This window comes from Salvelinus fontinalis, chromosome 8, assembly GCF_029448725.1.
Source record: "Salvelinus fontinalis isolate EN_2023a chromosome 8, ASM2944872v1, whole genome shotgun sequence".
Lineage (NCBI taxonomy): Eukaryota > Metazoa > Chordata > Actinopteri > Salmoniformes > Salmonidae > Salvelinus > Salvelinus fontinalis.
The window spans coordinates 31,717,996-31,741,319 of NC_074672.1; the positions used below are offsets into that span (position 1 = coordinate 31,717,996).

A 23,324-nucleotide genomic window follows, 5' to 3' on the forward strand; every position below is an offset into this window, starting at 1 on the left:
AGAGAGAGGTAGAAAGAGAGAGAGGGAGACAGAGAAAGGGGGAGACAGAGAGAGGTAGGAAAAGAGAGAGAGGGAGACAGAGAAATGAAGAGACATGAAGGGACAGAGCGAGAAAGAGGTAGAAAGAGAGAGAGGGAGACAGAGAAAGAGGGAGACAGAGAGAGATAGAAAGAGTGAGAGAGACAGAGAAAGAGGGAGACAGAGAGAGGTAGAAAGAGTGAGAGAGACAGAGAAAGAGGGAGACAGAGCGAGAGGTAGAAAGAGAGAGAGGGAAAAAGAGAGCGAGGGGGGGAAACAGAGAGAGCCTCTAAAACGTGCCTCTGCCAGTTTGACTCAGAGGCAGAAAATATGTTTTAAACAGCTTTCCTTCCAGTCAACTGAGCATCAAGACCATTATCCTGGGGTTAATCCCCAATCCTACAGAAAGACCATTATCCTGGGGTTAATCCCCAATCCTACAGAAAGACCATTATCCCGGGGTTAATCCCCAATCCTACAGAAAGACCATTATCCTGGAGTTAATCCCCAATCCTACAGAAAGACCATTATCCTGGGGTTAATCCCCAATCCTACAGAAAGACCATTATCCTGGGGTTAATCCCCAATCCTACAGAAAGACCATTATCCTGGGGTTAATCCCCAATCCTACAGAAAGGCCATTATCCTGGGGTTAATCCCCAATCCTACAGAAAGACCATTATCCTGGCGTTAATCCCCAATCCTACAGAGCTGCTCTGGCTCCGCGATGGGGTGGCAGCCCGTCAACTAAACAGGCACAGGCTAAAATAATGCGCCCCCCCCCCCACACACACACACACACACACAGTAGAAACATGCACACATGCACACACACGGGAAGCAAAGCAGAGAAGGTTTGGCGACAGAAACAACAAAAGAAAACCATAATCAATGAATAGATGCAGTGTTATCTCTTGTGTTGTGCATCAGGACTGTCCGTCAGGCAACTTGTACATGGCTGTATGTACTCACTCCCACTCTCTCTCTGTCTGTCTGTCTGTCTGTCTGTCTGTCTGTCTGTCTGTCTGTCTGTCTGTCTGTATAAAAATAAAAATGCTAAAACCATCAAGGGAAAAAGTTGATTGATGAATGTCCACAAATGTATTGTCTCGAACGGTGAAGACATTTTCCAGTGCCAGTTCCCTGGCATTTTATTGGTGTGTTGTATGATTGAAGATAATTTCCTGCAAGAAGGCCTAATCCAAATTTATGTCCTGTGTGTTCTTATTGAAGTGCCAGATGAGCTTGTTGTATTAAGTTTTATGTTTTACATTTGGGTTGTGTAAATGATGGTCACATAACTGACTTATAACAGAGTTACATTCATTACATTCCGTCCGTCCGTCCGTCCGTCCGTCCGTCTGTCCGTCTGTCCGTCTGTCCCCTGTACCAGTCCCTGTCCCCGTCCTTACCTCTTACCCCGTCCATATGTTTGATCCAAAGTTCTGGCTCTGGTCCTGGTAGCCCAGGACCAGAGAGGACAGTCTTACCATGGAGTGACGAAAGTGGACGAAAGCGGATCCAGCAGGCTTATCCAAGGCGTCTTAAAGTCTCCTCTCCACCTCTCCTCCAATCCCTCTCCATCTCTCTTCTAAAGCCCGGGCCACTCCCCAACTCCAAGGTGAAAGTGTTCACCACTTGGATCAGCTGGGATAAGCCGAAGGAGAGGGAAGAAAGGTGTGAGGAGGATAGGTGAAGGTGTGTGTGTTTGTGTAGAGGCGTCCATGTGTGTCTGTGTGTATGTGCATTTGTCTGTGCAAGAGTGTGCACGCATGACATGCATCATATGTACCTGTACCTGTATGTGTAGTTGTTGAGATATAGATCCATGGTGGTACTGAATGTGTAGTTGTTGAGGTATAGATCCATGGTGGTACTGAATGTGTAGTTATTGAGGTATAGATCCATGGTGGTACTGAATGTGTAGTTATTGAGGTATAGATCCATGGTGGTACTGAATGTGTAGTTGTTGAGGTATAGATCCATGGTGGTACTGAATGTGTAGTTGTTGAGGTATAGAGCCATGGTGGTACTGAATGTGTAGTTGTTGAGGTATAGATCCATGGTGGTACTGAATGTGTAGTTGTTGAGGTATAGATCCATGGTGGTACTGAATGTGTAGTTGTTGAGGTATAGATCCATGGTGGTACTGAATGTGTAGTTGTTGAGGTATAGAGCCATGGTGGTACTGAATGTGTAGTTGTTGAGGTATAGATCCATGGTGGTACTGAATGTGTAGTTGTTGAGGTATAGAGCCATGGTGGTACTGAATGTGTAGTTGTTGAGGTATAGAGCCATGGTGGTACTGAATGTGTAGTTGTTGAGGTATAGAGCCTTGGAGGTACTGAATGTGTAGTTGTTGAGGTATAGAGCCATGGTGGTACTGAATGTGTAGTTGTTGAGGTATAGAGCCATTGTGGTACTGAATGTGTAGTTGTTGAGGTATAGATCCATGGTGGTACTGAATGTGTAGTTGTTGAGGTATAGATCCATGGTGGTACTGAATGTGTAGTTGTTGAGGTATAGAGCCATGGTGGTACTGAATGTGTAGTTGTTGAGGTATAGAGCCATGGTGGTACTGAATGTGTAGTTGTTGAGGTATAGAGCCATGGTGGTACTGAATGTGTAGTTGTTGAGGTATAGAGCCATGGTGGTACTGAATGTGTAGTTGTTGAGGTATAGATCCATGGTGGTACTGAATGTGTAGTTGTTGAGGTATAGATCCATGGTGGTACTGAATGTGTAGTTGTTGAGGTATAGATCCATAGTGGTACTGAATGTGTAGTTGTTGAGGTATAGAGCCATGGTGGTACTGAATGTGTAGTTGTTGAGGTATAGAGCCATGGTGGTACTGAATGTGTAGTTGTTGAGGTATAGATCCATGGTGGTACTGAATGTGTAGTTGTTGAGGTATAGATCCATGGTGGTACTGAATGTGTAGTTGTTGAGGTATAGAGCCATGGTGGTACTGAATGTGTAGTTGTTGAGGTATAGAGCCATGGTGGTACTGAATGTGTAGTTGTTGAGGTATAGAGCCATGGTGGTACTGAATGTGTAGTTGTTGAGGTATAGAGCCATGGTGGTACTGAATGTGTAGTTGTTGAGGTATAGAGCCATGGTGGTACTGAATGTGTAGTTGTTGAGGTATAGATCCATGGTGGTACTGAATGTGTAGTTGTTGAGGTATAGAGCCATGGTGGTACTGAATGTGTAGTTGTTGAGGTATAGAGCCATGGTGGTACTGAATGTGTAGTTGTTGAGGTATAGAGCCATGCTGGTACTGAATGTGTAGTTGTTGAGGTATAGATCCATGGTGGTACTGAATGTGTAGTTGTTGAGGTATAGATACATGGTGGTACTGAATGTGTAGTTGTTGAGGTATAGATCCATGGTGGTACTGAATGTGTAGTTGTTGAGGTATAGATCCATGGTGGTACTGAATGAGGGTCAGATTGGGAATTTAGCCAGGACACCAGGGTTAACCCTCCTACTCTTATGATAAGTGATATGGGATCTTTAGTGACCCCAGAGAGTCATTGAGAGCTTGATGATTAGTTGACAAGTTGAATCAGGTGTGCTTGCCCGGGGCTACAATAACAATGTGTGCTGTTGGAGATACTGGAGGACTGGAGTTGGGAAACACTGCTATAGAGAACATAGTGTGTACTGCATGTGAACATTGTATCACAAGGCGACGGATGTGTGCCAGGTAGAGCTTACCTTACCTCACCTCAACTACTTACCTTGCCCAGTACCCTGCCTGCACCCTGGACACCACAGGGATATCATTATAGCTAGTCCAAATACTCAGTGTGACAGCTAGTCAGAATACCCAGGGTGAACTCACTTTGGTAGTAGCTAAGCTCTATGATCTGACCAGAGACATGCTCAGGGGCAGACGTTGGCTCAGGGCGCTACAGTGCCAACTTTGTTTCGTTAACAGCGTCCGTACGTTGTTATCTAAAGGCTAAGTGAGCTTAGTCATAGCTGATGGATAAAACTACTGTATGTTTACAGACATAATGAATAATGTACCAATACAGACTCATACAGACTCTGTCTTACCAATGTCCAGGGGACAAAACCTCTTTCAGAACCATATTTTGTCTGTCAGAGTTCACCAAGGCTGACACTGCTATGGTGTTAATACTACATATATATCTGTACTGGAATATGGTGTTAATACTACATATATATCCGTACTGGAATATGGTGTTAATACTACATATATATCTGTACTGGAATATGGTGTTAATACTACATATATATCTGTACTGGAATATGGTATTAATACTACATATATATCCGTACTGGAATATGGTGTTAATACTACATATATATCTGTACTGGAATATGGTGTTAATACTACATATATATCTGTACTGGAATATGGTATTAATACTACATATATATCCGTACTGGAATATGGTGTTAATACTACATATATATCTGTACTGGAATATGGTGTTAATACTACATATATATCTGTATTGGAATATGGTATTAATACTACATATATATCTGTACTGGAATATGGTATTAATACTGCATATATATCCGTACTGGAATATGGTGTTAATACTACATATATATCTGTACTGGAATATGGTGTTAATACTACATATATATCTGTACTGGAATATGGTATTAATACTACATATATATCTGTACTGGAATATGGTGTTAATACTACATATATATCCGTAGTGGAATATGGTGTTAATACTACATATATATATGTACTGGAATATGGTGTTAATACTACATATATATCTGTACTGGAATATGGTATTAATACTACATATATATCTGTACTGGAATATGGTGTTAATACTACATATATATCTGTACTGGAATATGGTGTTAATACTACATATATATCTGTACTGGAATATGGTATTAATACTACATATATATCTGTACTGGAATATGGTATTAATACTACATATATATCCGTACTGGAATATGGTGTTAATACTACATATATATCTGTACTGGAATATGGTGTTAATACTACATATATATCTGTACTGGAATATGGTATTAATACTACATATATATCTGTACTGGAATATGGTGTTAATACTACATATATATCTGTACTGGAATATGGTGTTAATACTTCATATATATCTGTACTGGAATATGGTGTTAATACTACATATATATCTGTACTGGAATATGGTGTTAATACTACATATATATCTGTACTGGAATATGGTGTTAATACTTCATATATATCTGTACTGGAATATGAATTTGCACTTGCAAGAAAGGTTTTTCACTGTACTTGTGCATGTGACATTAACACTTGAAACATGAAACCTATGAATGAAATATTCCCTCCTGTTAATGACTGCATGGTTTGTTTGATCACAGTGTGTGACACACTGGTATATAGCATGGTTCCTACTGGATATCTCTATGAATCTAACCCCCTATACATTCTCTGTGGGGGTGGCAGGTAGCCTAGCGGTTAAAAGCGTTGGGCCAGTAACCAAAGGCTGCTGGTTTGAATCCCCAAACTGACTAGGTGAAAAGTCTGTTGATGTGCCATTGAGCAATGCACTTAACCCTAACTGCTCCTGTTTGGCACTTTGGATAAGAGAGTCTGCTAAATGACGTAAATGTCAAATTTGTGTCAGTGCCCTTTATTCAATAAGGGTCTCTCTCCCTCTACCTCCCTCTCTTTCTCTCATCCCGCTCTCATTCTCCCTCTCTCTGCAGTGTTTCTGGTCTATTTAGTCTCTCCCAGGCCCCTCGGCAAGGCTTGGTTCCCCTGGTATCTCCCTCACTGATGACCCGGGGCTTAGCCTAAATTCTCAGACTATTAAAAGCTGTGAAATGCAAATAATGAAACATGTCATTACCTCTGTCGGAGAATCAGATGGAGGAATGAGGTGAGGGAGAGGAGGGAGGGGAGGGAGAATGGATCAAGGGATGGAGGGAGTGAGTGAGGTTTACGAACAGGGAAGGAGGGATGGACAGAGGAAGGCAAAGAGGCAGGCAGGGGAGTGAAGGGTGAGGAGGTGAGGGGCAGGGAAGGAGGGATGGACAGAGGAAGGCAAAGAGGCAGGCAGGGGAGTGAAGGGTGAGGAGGTGAGGGGCAGGGAATAGATAACTAAACAGAGAGTCAGTTGTTTGAGAAGAGTTGGTGTTAGGTAGAATAAGCCTGGATTGGCCGCTTGAACAAACAGGGCACTTGAGGAGCTTGTGTGATGACTTGTCACTCAGACGTCAAAAGATTTGTCTCAGGAATTACTTCATCAATTCTATCTGGGTTTAGAGTGCTATGGTCATGTAAAAATTGACTCAAAAGTATATGATCGACTCTGTAGTTGTGGCATATTAACCTGCATTTCAGTACAGTTGAATAAGATACCAAATGTACATATAAAGATCCACTTTCTAGAAATACAAAAAATACCAAAATACTGTACATGCAGTTCTTAAAATGTCTTCAGGATTGGTGAGTCCCCTGCTGGATGGTTGAGCTAACATAGGTTAATGCGATTAGCATGAGGTTGTAAGTAACAAGAACATTTCCCAGGACATAGACACATCAGATATTGGCAGAAAGCTTAAATTCTTGTTCATCTAACTGCACTGTCAAATTTACAGTAGCTATTACTGTGAAAGAATACCATGCTATTGTTTGAGGAGAGTGCACAGTTTTGAACATGAAAAGTTATTAATAAACAAATTAGGCACATTTGGGCAGTCTTGATACAAATTTTGAACAGAATTGCAATGGTTCATTGGATCAGACTAAAACTTTGCACATACACTGCTGCCATCTAGTGGCCAATTATCTAAATTGCACCTGGGCTGGAATAATACATTATGGCCTTTCTATTGCACTTCAAAGATGATGGTACAAATTATATATATTTTTTAATGTTTTTTCTTTGTATTATCTTTTACCAGATCTAATGTGTTATATTCTCCTATATTAATTTCACATTTCCACAAACTTCAAAGTGTTTTCTTTCAAATGGTACCAAGAAAATGCATATCCTTGCTTCAGGGTCTGAGCTACAGGCAGTTCGATTTGGGTATGTCATGTTAGGTGAAAATGGAAAAAAACGGGCCGAAATCTCCCATTTCAAATCCTGTCTGAACCTGATTCTCCTTGGGCTTTCTGGTAAAAAATAAGTGTCTGGCCAACTATAAGGAACTGAACTCCACCACATACAGCATTTATTTCACTGGTCCCACACTATGGGGACCCGTTGGCTGACAGGAAATGAGGCAACGGGCCTTGGTTGAAACCATGAAGGAAACTCCCGTCCTTCCCTTTTCTCGTCACAATATCTAGTCATCCTCCTTTCCCTCCTACGTCTCCTCCTCTACCTCTCCTTCCCCTTTCCTCATTGTCCTCCTTTCCCTCCTACGTCTCCTCCTCTACCTCTCCTTCCCCTTTCCTCATCGTCCTCCTTTCGCTCCTACGTCTCCTCCTCTACCTCTCCTTCCCCTTTCCTCATCGTCCTCCTGTGTTTCTCAGAACAGAGAAGAGCCAGTCACGGTTTGAACAGCATCAAATGGCACCGTGGTGATACTGATGACTACCTGGGGACTAAGGAACGACCACCACTAAAATGTAACACCTTCCTTGAGCTCTCGCCGTGTGTGTTTTTGTGTGTATGTGTGTCCGTATCTCCGAGTATGTGTCTGTGATAGAGATTTAACACCTTCCTGTAACTCTCACCGTGAGAGGTGTCACAACAAAACAGCTAACTGCTCAACACACGGGGGTACGAGACGCTAAATGGCAGCACAGTACACCACCGTACAGTACACCAACGTAACATACACCACCGTAACCTACAGCACCGTACACTACACTACACCACCGTACAGTACACCACCGTAACCTACACCACCGTACAGTACACCACCATAACCCTACACCACCGTAACCTACACCACTGTAACCTACACCACCGAACAGTACACTACCATAACCTACACCACCGTACAGTACACCACCGTAACCTACACCACTGTAACCTACACCACCGTAACCTACACCACCATACAGTACACCACCGTAACCTACACCACCGTAACCTACACCACCGTACAGTACACTACCATAACAAACACCACCATAACCTACACCACCGTACAGTACACCACCATAACCTACGCCACCGTAACCTACACCACCGTAACCTACACCACTGTAACCTACACCACCGTAACCTACACCACCATACAGTACACCACCGTAACCTACACCACCGTACAGTACACTAGCATAACCTACACCACCGTAACCTACACCACCGTACAGTACACTACCATAACAAACAAAACCGTAACCTACACCACCATACAGTACACCACCGTAACCTACACCACCGTACAGTACACTACCATAACCTACACCACCGTAACCTACACCACTGTAACCTACACCACCATAACCTACACCACTGTAACCTACACCACCGTAACCTACACCACCGTAACCTACACCACTGTAACCTACACCACCGTAACCTACACCACTGTAACCTACACCACTGTAACCTACACCACCGTAACCTACACCACCGTAACCTACACCACCGTACAGTACACTACCATAACCTACACCACCGTAACCTACACCACCGTACAGTACACTACCATAACCTACACCACTGTAACCTACACCACTGTAACCTACACCACTGTAACCTACACCACCGTAACCTACACCACCGTAACCTACACCACCGTACAGTACACTACCATAACCTACACCATCGTAACCTACACCACCGTACTCTACACTACACCACCGTACAGTACACCACCGTACACTACACCACCGTACAGTACACCACCGTACTCTACACTACACCACCGCACAGTACACCACCGTACACTACACTACACCACCATACAGTACACCGTAGTACACTACACTACACCACCATACAGTACACCACTGTACACTACACCACCGTACAGTACACCACTGTACACTACAACACCGTACAGTACACCACTGTACACTACAACACCGTACAGTACACCACTGTACACTACAACACCGTACAGTACACCACTGTACACTACACTACACCACCATACAGTACACCGTAGTACACTACACTACACCACCGTACACTACACCACTGTACACTACACCACCGTACAGTACACTACTGTACACTACACCACCGTACAGTACACCACTGTACACTACACCACTGTACACTACACCACCGTACAGTACACCACTGTACACTACACCATGTACAGTACACCACTGTACACTACAACACCGTACAGTACACCACCGTACACTACACCACTGTACACTACACCACCGTACAGTACACCACTGTACACTACACCACCGTACAGTACACCACTGTACACTACAACACCGTACAGTACACCACTGTACACTACACCACCATACAGTACACCGTAGTACACTACACTACACCACTGTACACTACACCACCGTACAGTACACCACTGTACACTACACCACTGTACACTACACCACTGTACACTACACTACACCACCGTACAGTACACCACCGTACACTACACCACTGTACACTACACCACTGTACACTACACTACACCACCGTACAGTACACCACCGTACACTACACCACTGTACACTACACCACTGTACACTACACTACACCACCGTACAGTACACCACATTACACTACACTACACCACCGTACAGTACACCACCGTACACTACACCACCGTACAGTACACCACAGTATTCTACACTACACCACCGTACACTACACCACCGTACACTACACCACTGTACTCTACACCACCGTTCTTCTTCAATGAGTCGGACGCGAGGGATATACTACGGACACCCAACCAGGCCCAGATCCCCGTGATTCGCTGGAAAAGGAAACGTAGGTTTTGCGGAAAGAGATCAGGATGCCTTGTGAGGATCAGGCGATGAGTGGCTAATCTACCCTTGCCTTCCGTTCTGGTAGCTAACGTTCAATCGCTGGAAAATAAATGGGACGAACTGAAAGCATATATTCTACCAATGGGACATAACAAATTGTATTATCTTATGTTTCAGCTAGTCGTGGCTATATGACGACATTAAGAACATACAGCTGGCAGGTTATACACTCTATCGGTAGGACAGAACAGCAGCCTCTGGTAAGACATGTGACGGGGGCCTATGCATATTTGTAAATGGCTGGTAAACGATATCTAAGGAAGTCTCATGATAAGCTGCAGAACACACTACCTACCTAGAGAGTTTTCATCTGAATTTTTCGTAGCTGTCTACATACCACCACAGACCAAGGTTGGCACTAAAACCGCACTCAATGAGCTGTATTCCACCATAAGCAAACAGGAAAACGCTCATCCAGAGGCGGCGCTCCTAGTGGCCGGGGACTTCTATGCAGGGAAACGTAAATCAGTTTGTGTGTGGGAGGTTGGTTGGCGTGACTGTTGCTCGGTCCCACAGCAAACAGAGGCATCTTTTTCAAATCCACACTAGGCTGGGGCTTACAATAAGCTCACGCAACGAGAGGGAGGAAAACCTATGACTATATGTGTACTCACGAGTTCAACAGACACACCCTCCTTCCCCCTCCGCAAATACGAATACTGACTACCCTCCCACCCTGCCCTCTCAACTAATCCAATTTACAAACACGCGCACACACACAAGCAAAAAAAGCATATTTTTACCGCACAGACAAACGTACAAAAAAAGCTTACTTATAAAGAACCTTATATAAAACAACAACTTGATACAAAACTTCATAAATGGTCAAAAATAACAGCAGATGACTGTTGTCTATTTCAGATAAATGAGGGTAGTGGATCATTAAAGAAACAAAGATATTGTTTATTAAGATCTTTTAAGTGTCTGTGACAGAGTCCAAAGATAGTGTATAATGAAGATCACTGGTTGTGACAGAGTCCAAAGATAGTGTATAATGAAGATCACTGGTTGTGACTGTCACACCTTGATCTGTTTCATCTGTCTTGTTCTTGTCTCCACCCCCCACCAGGTATCTCCCATCTGTCCCCATTATCTAATGTGTATTTATACCCTCGTTTTCTGTTTGTCTGTTCCCAGTTCGTTTTGTCCCGTCAAGTCCTACTAGCGTGTTCCCGTGTTTCCTGCGCTCTAGTTTTTATTTTTCTTAGTCTTCCCAGTTCTGACCTTTCTGCTTGTCCTGACCCTGATCCTGCCGCCATCCTGTACCTACCTGACTCTGATTTGGATTAGAACTCTTTGCCTGCCTTGACTTACCTTTTGCCTGCCTCTCGAACTATAATAAACTCCGAGACTCATACTATCTGCCTCCTGTGTCTACATCTGGGTCTTAGAGTCCTGATAGTGACAGAGTCCAAAGATAGTATATAATGAAGATCACCGGTTGTGACAGAGTCCAAAGATAGTATATAATGAAGATCACCGGTTGTGACAGAGTCCAAAGATAGTATATAATGAAGATCACCGGTTGTGACAGAGTCCAAAGATAGTATATAATGAAGATCACCGGTTGTGACAGAGTCCTGGTTCATTAACCATATCAAACAGTAGACACAACACTGATCTGAGTTGCCACGAGTTTCTGCACCTCTGTCCTTCAAGAGGTAGAAAAAAGATAAAAAAAGGAGAATGATCCAGAAGAGAGGAGAAGCTAAATATGGTCTCACACACTCTGGAGTCAACGGAGAGACAGAAAGAGGGAGAAAGAAAGAGAAAGAGGGGGAGAGAGAATGGAGAGATGGAAAGAAGGAGCGAGAAGAGGAGAGGGAGTATATGTGAAAGACAGAGCAAGAGCGAAAGAGAGAGTGAAAGAGCAAGAGGTTAGTTGCTCTGAGAGACTTTACACCAGTGTTACCACAGTGATCGATTGGCAGCTTCAATTGGTTTCTGCTTCTGAAGGCTCTGATGAGTTGACTGCTACACTCCAGACGAGTTTCTCTATGGAACTCTATGGCTTGGAGAATAGAATACGTACTCAAATTCGGGCATTTAATGACGGTGTATCATGTGTTACATTACATTACAACAATTAACACAATGCACAATGGTAAATGTGTCCTAATACTTTTAAAATAATTTCATCATCAAATGAATCTAAATCTATTCAACTAAACACTAAGTTTATATCTTCACTGTTTGCTATTGTAACCTAAAAAAAGAGAAGAGTGCAATAAAGTCATAGAGGCCTCTCACTTAGAAAGTTTTGCTCTTTTTTGAATACATTTTTAAGTTGAATAATATTAAAATATATTTGTGGTTTTGTTTCAAAGGGCACAGAGGGTAGCGTGGCCTTGCGCCAGCATGTCAAACATGATTGATGAACTTAGAGTGTCTACCAGACAACTGCCTCACCTGTCTCTACTCTCCTCTCCTGTCACCCCTCCTTTTCCTCTCCTCTCTCTCTCTGTCTTTCCTCTCAATGTGTGTTTCCAGAACGCGGTTTGACGTCTGATTGTCACCTCTGACTAAAGTGAACGGGGGCCGTGGCTAATGGCGTTTGGATCTGGTCTTGTTGTTCTTTCCGTATGGAGCGATGGAAAGAACACTTCGGTTCAGGACAGAGGGAGAGAACGAGAAAGAGGGAGAGAGAGAGAACGAGAGAGAGGGAACGAGAGAGAGGGAACGAGAGAGAGGGAACGAGAGAGAGGGAACGAGAGAGAGAGAGTGAGAGAGGGAGAGAGAGAGAGAGAGAGAACGAGAGAGAGAGAGTGAGAGAGGGAGAGTGAGAGAGAGAACGAGAGAGAGAGTGAGAGAGGGAGAGAGAGAGAACGAGAGAGAGAGTGAGAACGAGAGAGAGTGAGAGATGGATAGAGGGAGAGGGAGAGAGGGAGAGAGAGAGAGAATGAGAGAGAGTGAGAGAGGGAGAAAGAGAACGAGATAAAACGAGAGAGTTGCGTCTGAAGTACCGTTCACTAAGACAAAAGGCCTAGTGTGCAGCTCCTGTGATCACGATCGCTGCCCGTCGCTAAGGACAACGCCCACCTCGGAAACCTAATTTTAAAAAAGTCACACATTCCCACATTGTGAAGCAGTGGCAGCAGGACCAGGTGTCTGTCCAACACACCAACCAGCCAGCCAGCCAGCCAGCCCACACCCCCACCGATGACACACCGCCATCACCACCACCACGCACAGCGGCAGAGGAGGAGAGGAGAGAGAGAGGAAGCGAAGAAGGGGTGAGAGAGACATAAAAAAAACAGGGCAACATAAATGTGTAAAATGGCCCGTTTCAAAATGTGTGTACATGTAAGTCAGAATATCTTTAATGATAATAGAAGTAGAAGCTCAGTATTGAGAAGTCCGAATAAAAACAGAGCTTGACCAGTCTTGATTAGTCTTGACCAGTCTTGATTAGTCTTGACCAGTCTTGATTAGTCTTGACCAGTCTTGATTAGTCTTGACCAGTCTTGATTAGTCATCTCTGTAAAGTCATGGATCTTTACACATGCTAATAGCCCCCAACACTTTGTCTATTGTCCTCATATCATGCTTCAGTTCAGCTCAGCAGGCAATCTAGTCCAAACATTTATTTAGTAGGCCTATAACCTAGTTCATACATTTTAAACACCTCTTAAGAATGATAGACGATAAACAATCATACAATCATCTATTCCATCTATATAATCATCTATTCCATCTATACAATCATCTATTCCATCTATATAATCATCTATTCCATCTATACAATCATCTATTCCATCTATATAATCATCTATTCCATCTATATAATCATCTATTCCATCTATACAATCATCTATTCCATCTATACAATCATCTATTCCATCTATACAATCATCTATTCCATCTATACAATCATCTATTCCATCTATACAATCATCTATTCCATCTATATAATCATCTATTCCATCTATACAATCATCTATTCCATCTATACAATCATCTATTCCATCTATATAATCATCTATTCCATCTATACAATCATCTATTCCATCTATATAATCATCTATTCCATCTATACAATCATCTATTCCATCTATATAATCATCTATTCCATCTATATAATCATCTATTCCATCTATACAATCATCTATTCCATCTATACAATGATCTATTCCATCTATACAATCATCTATTCCATCTATATAATCATCTATTCCATCTATATAATCATCTATTCCATCTATACAATCATCTATTCCATCTATACAATCATCTATTCCATCTATATAATCATCTATTCCATCTATACAATCATCTATTCCATCTATACAATCATCTATTCCATCTATACAATCATCTATTCCATCTATACAATCATCTATTCCATCTATACAATCATCTATTCCATCTATATAATCATCTATTCCATCTATACAATCATCTATTCCATCTATACAATCATCTATTCCATCTATACAATCATCTATTCCATCTATACAATCATCTATTCCATCTATACAATCATCTATTCCATCTATATAATCATCTATTCCATCTATACAATCATCTATTCCATCTATACAATCATCTATTCCATCTATACAATCATCTATTCCATCTATACAATCATCTATTCCATCTATACAATCATCTATTCCATCTATATAATCATCTATTCCATCTATACAATCATCTATTCCATCTATACAATCATCTATTCCATTATACAATCATCTATTCCATCTATACAATCATCTATTCCATCTATACAATCATCTATTCCATCTATATAATCATCTATTCCATCTATATAATCATCTATTCCATCTATACAATCATCTATTCCATCTATACAATCATCTATTCCATCTATACAATCATCTATTCCATCTATACAATCATCTATTCCATCTATACAATCATCTATTCCATCTATACAATCATCTATTCCATCTATACAATCATCTATTCCATCTATACAATCATCTATTCCATCTATACAATCATCTATTCCATCTATACAATCATCTATTCCATCTATATAATCATCTATTCCATCTATACAATCATCTATTCCATCTATACAATCATCTATTCCATCTATACAATCATCTATTCCATCTATACAATCATCTATTCCATCTATACAATCATCTATTCCATCTATACAATCATCTATTCCATCTATATAATCATCTATTCCATCTATACAATCATCTATTCCATCTATACAATCATCTATTCCATCTATACAATCATCAATTAAAGGTCTGATATCAAATCAAACTTCAATTTAGACTTTATTAGAAGTGCATTTCAAATAGAAACACTCTTGAAACAATAAAATGAAAAAACCAGCATGGCGATAAAAGAGATCAAGTGTTATCAAAGAACATATAACACAAAGGCCTCATTGATTAAAGGCCAAGCTACAAAGTCTGCTTGACAAATGGGATTTTAACTCCTCACACAGTTTCACAGTAGAATGCAAAGTTCCATATCAAAAAAGGATAATAAAACATATCAAATGTATGATACACTTTATGAAATAAAGACAAACAATGATAAAATCATTAAACGTTTATAAATGCTACAATTTAAAAATAAACAATAGCTTTGATCTCAAATTCTCAATGCCCCTTGATTTCTCATAGTTTCGTCTCCAAGTACCCTAATGCCTAAAAAACAGACCTGCTTGAAACTGGTACTACCACAGTTACTGTTTCTGTAGTCCTGGCAAACTGCAATTTATACCGTCAATATGCACAGTGCTTTGTAATTTTCTGAACTGGAATAAACTGTGCTTCTGATACAGATTACAATGCCTTGCCCCAAACCTCAACAGGGGGCTTGAAATTATATTGATTCGGATATTTCAGGAAACAATTTACATGAGTTTTTACATAAGAAATGCATATGTTTTCATGTGCTGGACCAACAAGCACACCAGAAGAGAACAACTGTGTCACTATGCCTGGTGTTAACACTGCATCTGTTTGAATGCGTGGTAGAACGTTCCGTCTGTCAAAACCACATTGCAGGTACACATGATGAGTGAAAACTTTTACTTTCATCGGTGCTTCCAACCTCTCCTAGCATGTCTACCTTATCACATTGTTCCGTCATCTGTACGATGGTGAGATCCGCTTTGGATACATTCATGTGAAGACACGATACAGATCATTCCTATCTTCAATGGCTACGACAAAGAGCTGTTTAGGTAGGTGGCAGGCATATAATGTATGAACTCACTGCAAATTCAACACGGGTCAGATCCGTATTGTCACTTTGATCAATGGCATGTAAGTACTTGGTATCATAACGGCCTACATGTATGTCATCTCTCATGACCGCCTGCTAACACATTTCTCATATTATCAAAGTCAGTTTGCCAGGCCATGCTCTTAACCCCTTGGGCAGTTAACCTTTCTCATTAACAGAACTGAGTAGCTGCCTTCTGTTTACCTACAAAATAATAATAATGTTCTTATAGCTAATCGTCAAGAAATAATATATGAGGCAGAGATATTCTATAGAACTACCGATACACAAAGTCTTGGGGATCTGTGCACCTAGAGCCAAAGATGGTGGATAAATGAAGATGTTTTACTCAGGCAGTTTACCATTGAAAAAAGTACTACTTAAGGAGTGCCTCTCACATAGACACCAATTCAATAGCAGCTGCGTCCAGTCTACTTGTATATGAACCAGAAAAAATTTGCCAGTGAGTTGTCTCGCTTCATCTTCCATCTCTGCTGGAGCAAACAAATATAGTACTGTAACGACCCTGGGTTTATAAGCGCGGATATCGACTCTGCCACTTGAGCATGCTTTTGCGGCACAGTCGATAGCGAGCCGGACCTCGGGCTAGAAGGTCGAGGGTTCGAGACCTGCTCCCTGCCTGTTTCATTACAGAACGTACAGACATTGGGAGCGCCGCACTTGTACAGAGTTTGTTTTGATGGGACAGTAAGTGTAGTTTCAAAACCAGAAGTGAGGGTGTGACGGTTAACCAGTTAGCTAGTAACGTTACTTATTGACCTACGTTATATTGGCTGTAAGTTAGTAATTTAACTAACTGAGTAATTTAAGTATTGCGGACTCGGAGTACCGTTATAAATGTTACCCTTAACCATTTTCACTACGTTGTTAGCTATAAGAATATATATTTTAAAATGACTGCCAGTAAAAAAAAAAAAAACATGAATTGTTGTGCATTGCAGTTTTCAAATTGCTTTCATTTGATTAGTCATTTTTAACAAACGTTAACAATCATGTTACATGGATTTTAGTTGTAGGAGTAAGAAATTGCCCATTGCTGTTTTGACTAAAACAAGCTAATGTTATCTAGCTACCCAAGCATAGTTGGCTAACGTTAGCTACCCAGCAGTGGTGGAAGAAAATATAGCTTGGTAGGGAGGCTAGCTAACCAAGCCTAGTAAAATACAGCAAAGGAGACAAGAGGCTATTGACTGTTTCTTTTTTTTCATTGACACAATTAGTTTGTGGGACATGCGGCCCGCCAGTAGTTTCTTCATTGACACAATTAGTTTGTGGGACATGCGGCCCGCCAGTAGTTTCTTCATTGACACAATTAGTTTGTGGGACATGCGGCCCGCCAGTAGTTTCTTCATTGACACAATTAGTTTGTGGGACATGCGGGCCCGCCAGTAGTTTCTTCATTGACACAATTAGTTTGTGGGACATGCGGCCCGCCAGTAGTTTCTTCATTGACACAATTAGTTTGTGGGACATGCGGGCCCGCCAGTAGTTTCTTCATTGACACAATTAGTTTGTGGGACATGCGGGCCCGCCAGTAGTTTCTTCATTGACACAATTAGTTTGTGGGACATGCGGCCCGCCAGTAGTTTCTTCATTGACACAATTAGTTTGTGGGACATGCGGCCCGCCAGTAGTTTCTTCATTGACACAATTAGTTTGTGGGACATGCGGCCCGCCAGTAGTTTCTTCATTGACACAATTAGTTTGTGGGACATGCGGGCCCGCCAGTAGTTTCTTCATTGACACAATTAGTTTGTGGGACATGCGGCCCGCCAGTAGTTTCTTCATTGACACAATTAGTTTGTGGGACATGCGGGCCCGCCAGTAGTTTCTTCATTGACACAATTAGTTTGTGGGACATGCGGCCCGCCAGTAGTTTCTTCATTGACACAATTAGTTTGTGGGACATGCGGGCCCGCCAGTAGTTTCTTCATTGACACAATTAGTTTGTGGGACATGCGGCCCGCCAGTAGTTTCTTCATTGACACAATTAGTTTGTGGGACATGCGGGCCGCCAGTAGTTTCTTCATTGACACAATTAGTTTGTGGGACATGCGGGCCGCCAGTAGTTTCTTCATTGACACAATTAGTTTGTGGGACATGCGGGCCCGCCAGTAGTTTCTTCATTGACACAATTAGTTTGTGGGACATGCGGGCCGCCAGTAGTTTCTTCATTGACACAATTAGTTTGTGGGACATGCGGCCCGCCAGTAGTTTCTTCATGCGAGGGAACGATCCATCACCAAACGAGAGCATGGATTTCCAACAACTCATATCATGGCCAGGCTGAATCAGATGCCGGACTACAACACAGTGGCTGATATGAACGAAAGACTGATGACACAAGTAGCTCAACTATTTCAAAAACAACAGCAGCAGCTACAGAAGAGCACTGCTCCAGCACCTACACCTGAACAGGCGTTCGTCGAGTAACACGGAATGAGCTAACTGCATATTCAATGTTAACTTATACTTCCATACTGTACAGTATGTGGGGAGAATACACTGTATTAGGTGACGGGGGTATAATGTACAGTATGTGGGGAGAATACACTGTATTAGGTGACGGGGGTATAATGTACAGTATGTGGGGAGAATACACTGTATTAGGTGACAGAGGTAATAATGTACACTATGTGGGGAGAATACACTGTATTAGGTGACGGGGGTATAATGTACAGTATGTGGGGAGAATACACTGTATTAGGTGACGGGGGTATAATGTACAGTATGTGGGGAGAATACACTGTATTAGGTGACGGGGGTATAATGTACAGTATGTGGGGAGAATACACTGTATTAGGTGAAGGGGGTATAATGTACAGTATGCGGGGAGAATACACTGTATTAGGTGAAGGGGGTATAATGTACAGTATGTGGGGAGAATACACTGTATTAGGTGAAGGGGGTATAATGTACAGTATGTAGGGAGAATACACTGTATTAGGTGACGGGGGTATAATGTACAGTATGTAGGGAGAATACACTGTATTAGGTGAAGGGGGTATAATGTACAGTATGTAGGGAGAATACACTGTATTAGAGGTTGACCGATTAATCGGAATGGCCGATTAATTAGGGCCTGTATTTTTGGACATATTTCTTTTTTTTTTACACCTTTATTTAACCAGGCAAGTCAGTTAAGAACACATTCTTATTTTCAATGACGGCCTATCAACAGTGGGTTAACTGCCTTGTTCAGGGGCAGAACGACAGATTTTTACCTTGTCAGCTCCGGGATTCAATCTTGCAACCTTACAGTTAACTAGTCCAACGCTCTAACCACCTGCCTTACATTGCACTCCACGAGGAGCCTGCCTGTTACGCGAATGCAGTAGAAGCCAAGGTAAGTTGCTAGCTAGCATTAAACGTATCTTATAAAAAACAATCAATCAATCAATCATAATCACTAGTTATAACTACACATGGTTGATGATATTACTAGTTTATGTAGCGTGTCCTGCGTTGTATATAATCGATGCGGTGCGCATTCACGAAAAAGGACTGTCGTTGCTCCAACGTGTACCGAACCATAAACATCAATGCCTTTCTTAAAATCAATACACAAGTATATATTTTTAAACCTGCATATTTAGTTAATATTGCTAGGGAAACTAGGAAAAATGTGTCACTTCTCTTGCAACAGAGTCAGGGTATATGCAACAGTTTGGGCCGCCTGGCTCGTTGTGAACTAATTTGCCATAGTTTTACGTAATTATGACATAACATTGAAGGGTTGTGCAATGTAACAGCAATATTTAGACTTATGGATGCCACCCGTTAGATAAAATGAAAGAATAAATGTTTTGTTTTCGAGATGATAGTTTCCGAATTCGACCATATTAATGACCTAAGGCTCGTATTTCTGTGTGTTATTATGTTATAATTAAGTCTATGATTTGATAGAGCAGTCTGACTGAGCGATGTTAGGCACCAGCAGGCTCGTAAGCATTCATTCAAACAGCACTTTATTGATGTATTATATTAAGTTAAAATAAGTGTTCATTCAGTATTGTTGTAATTGTCATTATAACAAATACATTTTAAAAAATCGTCTGATTTATCGGTATCGGCTTTTTTTGGTCATCCAATAATCGGTATCGGTATCGGTATCGGTATCGGCGTTGAAAAATCTTAATCGGTCAACCTCTACACTGTATACACCACGGGAAGTTGATGGCACCTTAGTTGGCCACCTACCTTTATTTCATTTTATAATTTGACTTGTGAAAGCTTGTGCTTCTTTTTTTGACAAATAAAAGCACTTGGCCTTTACTTGATTTGGTGACATAATTAGCACCCATCAGTGTAAGGGTGTGGGGGGGACAATAAAGGGGGGGGGGGGGGCTGTTAGGGTCTCAGTCAGGATCTCTAGTCTCCACCGAGTGTTGTTGACTGGCAAGGAAGTGGTTAGAGTCTTCAGAGCTGTAAGGATCATTATGAGTCTGAAATGGCATGGAAGTGGCTAAAGTATTCAGAGCTGTACGGATCATTAGGAAATGAAGGTTGTTGGTACTGCGATAAGAAGTAAAAAAAAGGAGAGAAAGAGAGAGAGAGAGAAAGAGAGGGAGAGAGAGAGAGAGAGGGAGAGAGAGAGAGAGAGAGAGAAAGAACAGGATCAATGGAAAAGAATAGAACTGACCCACTGGGCACACACTGGTTGAATACACATTGTTTCCACGCCATTTCAATGAAATTATGTTGAACCAACGTGGGATAGACGTTGAATTGACGTCTGTGCTCAGTGGGGATGAATATCGCTAACTCACACACTTCATTCATACAGCTCCAGCAAAACAAAACCCCAGTAACAATGACACTCCTGTCTGTGTGCCGCTGAGCAGTGTTCTGTAGACGCCCAGGGGTCACTAGAAAGAGGATGTGGAAACTAGTCACTTCTGTTATAGGTGGGCCCCACCTGGTTCTGTTCCCTAGGAGACAACGAGAGGAGTAGTGTAGATGAACACGTCTCATAGTGTAGATGAGGAATGTTTAAAAAAGTTATGAAAATCTTTTTCTTTCTTGTCTAAAATGTAATGTCTCAGGGCAGGTGTGGAAGACTAATGTTTGGCTTTGACAGAAGGGTTGTATGACTGTATCCACTGTTTGGTTACTTGGCAATGGTTGCGAGAAAGGGAGCAAGGGAAAGGTACAAAATTGAAAGGGAACGAGGGAAGAGTAAAATTAAAAAGGAGTAGGGGAAGCAACAGGAGGCACCTGGCCCACTCACCGGGATGGGGGAGGTGGAGGAGGAGAGGGGGAGATATAGGGTGAGGGATGGGGGAGGTGGAGGAGGAGAGGAGAGGGGGAGATATAGGGTGAGGGATGGGGGAGGTGGAGGAGGAGAGGAGAGGGGGAGATATAGGGTGAGGGATGGGGAGGTGGAGGAGGAGAGGAGAGGGGGAGATATAGGGTGAGGGATGGGGGAGGTGGAGGAGGAAGAGGAGAGGGGGAGATATAGGGTGAGGGATGGGGGAGGTGGAGGAGGAGAGGAGAGGGGGAGATATAGGGTGAGGGATGGGGGAGGTGGAGGAGGAGAAGGGGAGATATAGGGTGAGGGATGGGGGAGGTGGAGGAGGAGAGGAGAGGGGGAGATATAGGGTGAGGGATGGGGGAGGTGGAGGAGGAGAGGAGAGGGGGAGATATAGGGTGAGGGATGGGGAGGTGGAGGAGGAGAGGAGAGGGGGAGATAAAGGGTGAGGGATGGAGGAGTTGGGGAGGATAGGAGAAGTAGATGGAAAGAGAGGAGGAGGTGGAGCTGCAGGGGATGTGAAGAAGAAAAAGAGGGGGAGGTATAAAGGAAGGGAGAGTGAGGAGGAGGAAGAGGAGAAGCTACAGAGAGGAGGAGGTGGAGGTGAACAGATCGTTTGGGTGGGTAGTCTTAGCTTGTCACTGAAAACACAAATCACACAAAATATAAATAACCATCTAATACACCAATGTTGTTTCAATCTGCTTCCCACTGATGTGCATCTAACTCAGAGATCGACTTTGATGGCGGTGGGGGCCAAGTAAAATCTGAACTCATCATGAGGGGCCGCAGTTGTGCCGTCGCCACCGCCAACCTGCTGAAAAGCGGCTGATTCACAATCAAATATTGAAATTGCAAGTTGTTTAGTCTACTATTTTAACTCGCAGCAGTTAAGTTGAGACCCCAACTTTTTTTGGGGTGGGGGGGTGGGGGAATTGATTCGAGGGCCTTCGGGGGCCGCGGGGCTGAATAGTTACCTGAATAGTTACTGAACAGTTACCCATCCCTGATTTAACTGATATTCCACAAATACCAATATCCAGCTTTCCATCTATGAATATTTCATATCCTGATGGCACTTTTTAATGCACTACTAATTAGCAAATCCAAGTTGATCTGGCTTAATTCAAATCAGGTCAATTAGAAAAGTGTCTCTGTCTACGGTACATGTTAATGGGTGCTGAGTGGAATATGGTGTGTTGAGCAGCAGGTAGAGAATGTTAAACAGGCCTTGTTAACAGCACTTTAGCACTTTCCCCTGAACTCTACCGCTGCTGAACACACCTCTCCATGGTCACCTAATGCAGGACAGCACGCCAAACCTTTAGAAACGTAACACGGGGACAGCTACGTCCATTACTGATGACACACTGCTCTATGCCAGCTTCATGAAGTACAGTACCAAGGTCAGGGGTTAGAGACTCAACTAACTGTGCACAGAATCGAAAGAAGTTTAGGAGATACGGAAAAGTACGATTTTGACATGGATTTTTTACGATAAAGGGAGAAGAATTAGGGAATGTGGCACAGGAGGTGGACGGAAATGATCAATAAAGATTTAATGGGTCGTCTTACTGTTTTCTGCCAGAAGTTCCAGCTAGATACGACAAGGTTTCAGTCATAACGGGATTCCTCAAGGTCTTTGATAAAGAAGCAGAGCGTATGCCTGTGCTGTATTACAAGGAGAATTCTGTCTGTATTTTCTTCTTCAGTCAGATACAATGTGGTTGGAATAAAAGGTGTTGGGAAAGAATTTGTGTGGTATTGAAGGAGAGGCGTGTTGTTAGACTCTTTCCATCTTCTCTTTGTGTGTTTTTCTACGGATGAGTTTAGATTGAGACAGACTGCACTGACACAGACAGACTA

The 23,324-nt window shown here is 42.3% G+C and overlaps 1 protein-coding gene across 1 annotated transcript; it reads left to right on the forward strand.

Moving 5' to 3' along the window:
• Positions 1-3,445: 3,445 nt before the first annotated feature.
• On the forward strand, positions 3,446-14,879 carry LOC129861489 (dynein heavy chain-like; the record flags this gene model as incomplete). The annotated part of the gene is made up of 4 exons (XM_055932872.1): positions 3,446-3,464; positions 9,245-9,444; positions 13,609-14,653; positions 14,713-14,879. Coding segments are annotated over exons 1-4 (1,431 nt in total), but the record flags the coding sequence as incomplete, so codon positions are not given.
• Positions 14,880-23,324: the final 8,445 nt, after the last annotated feature.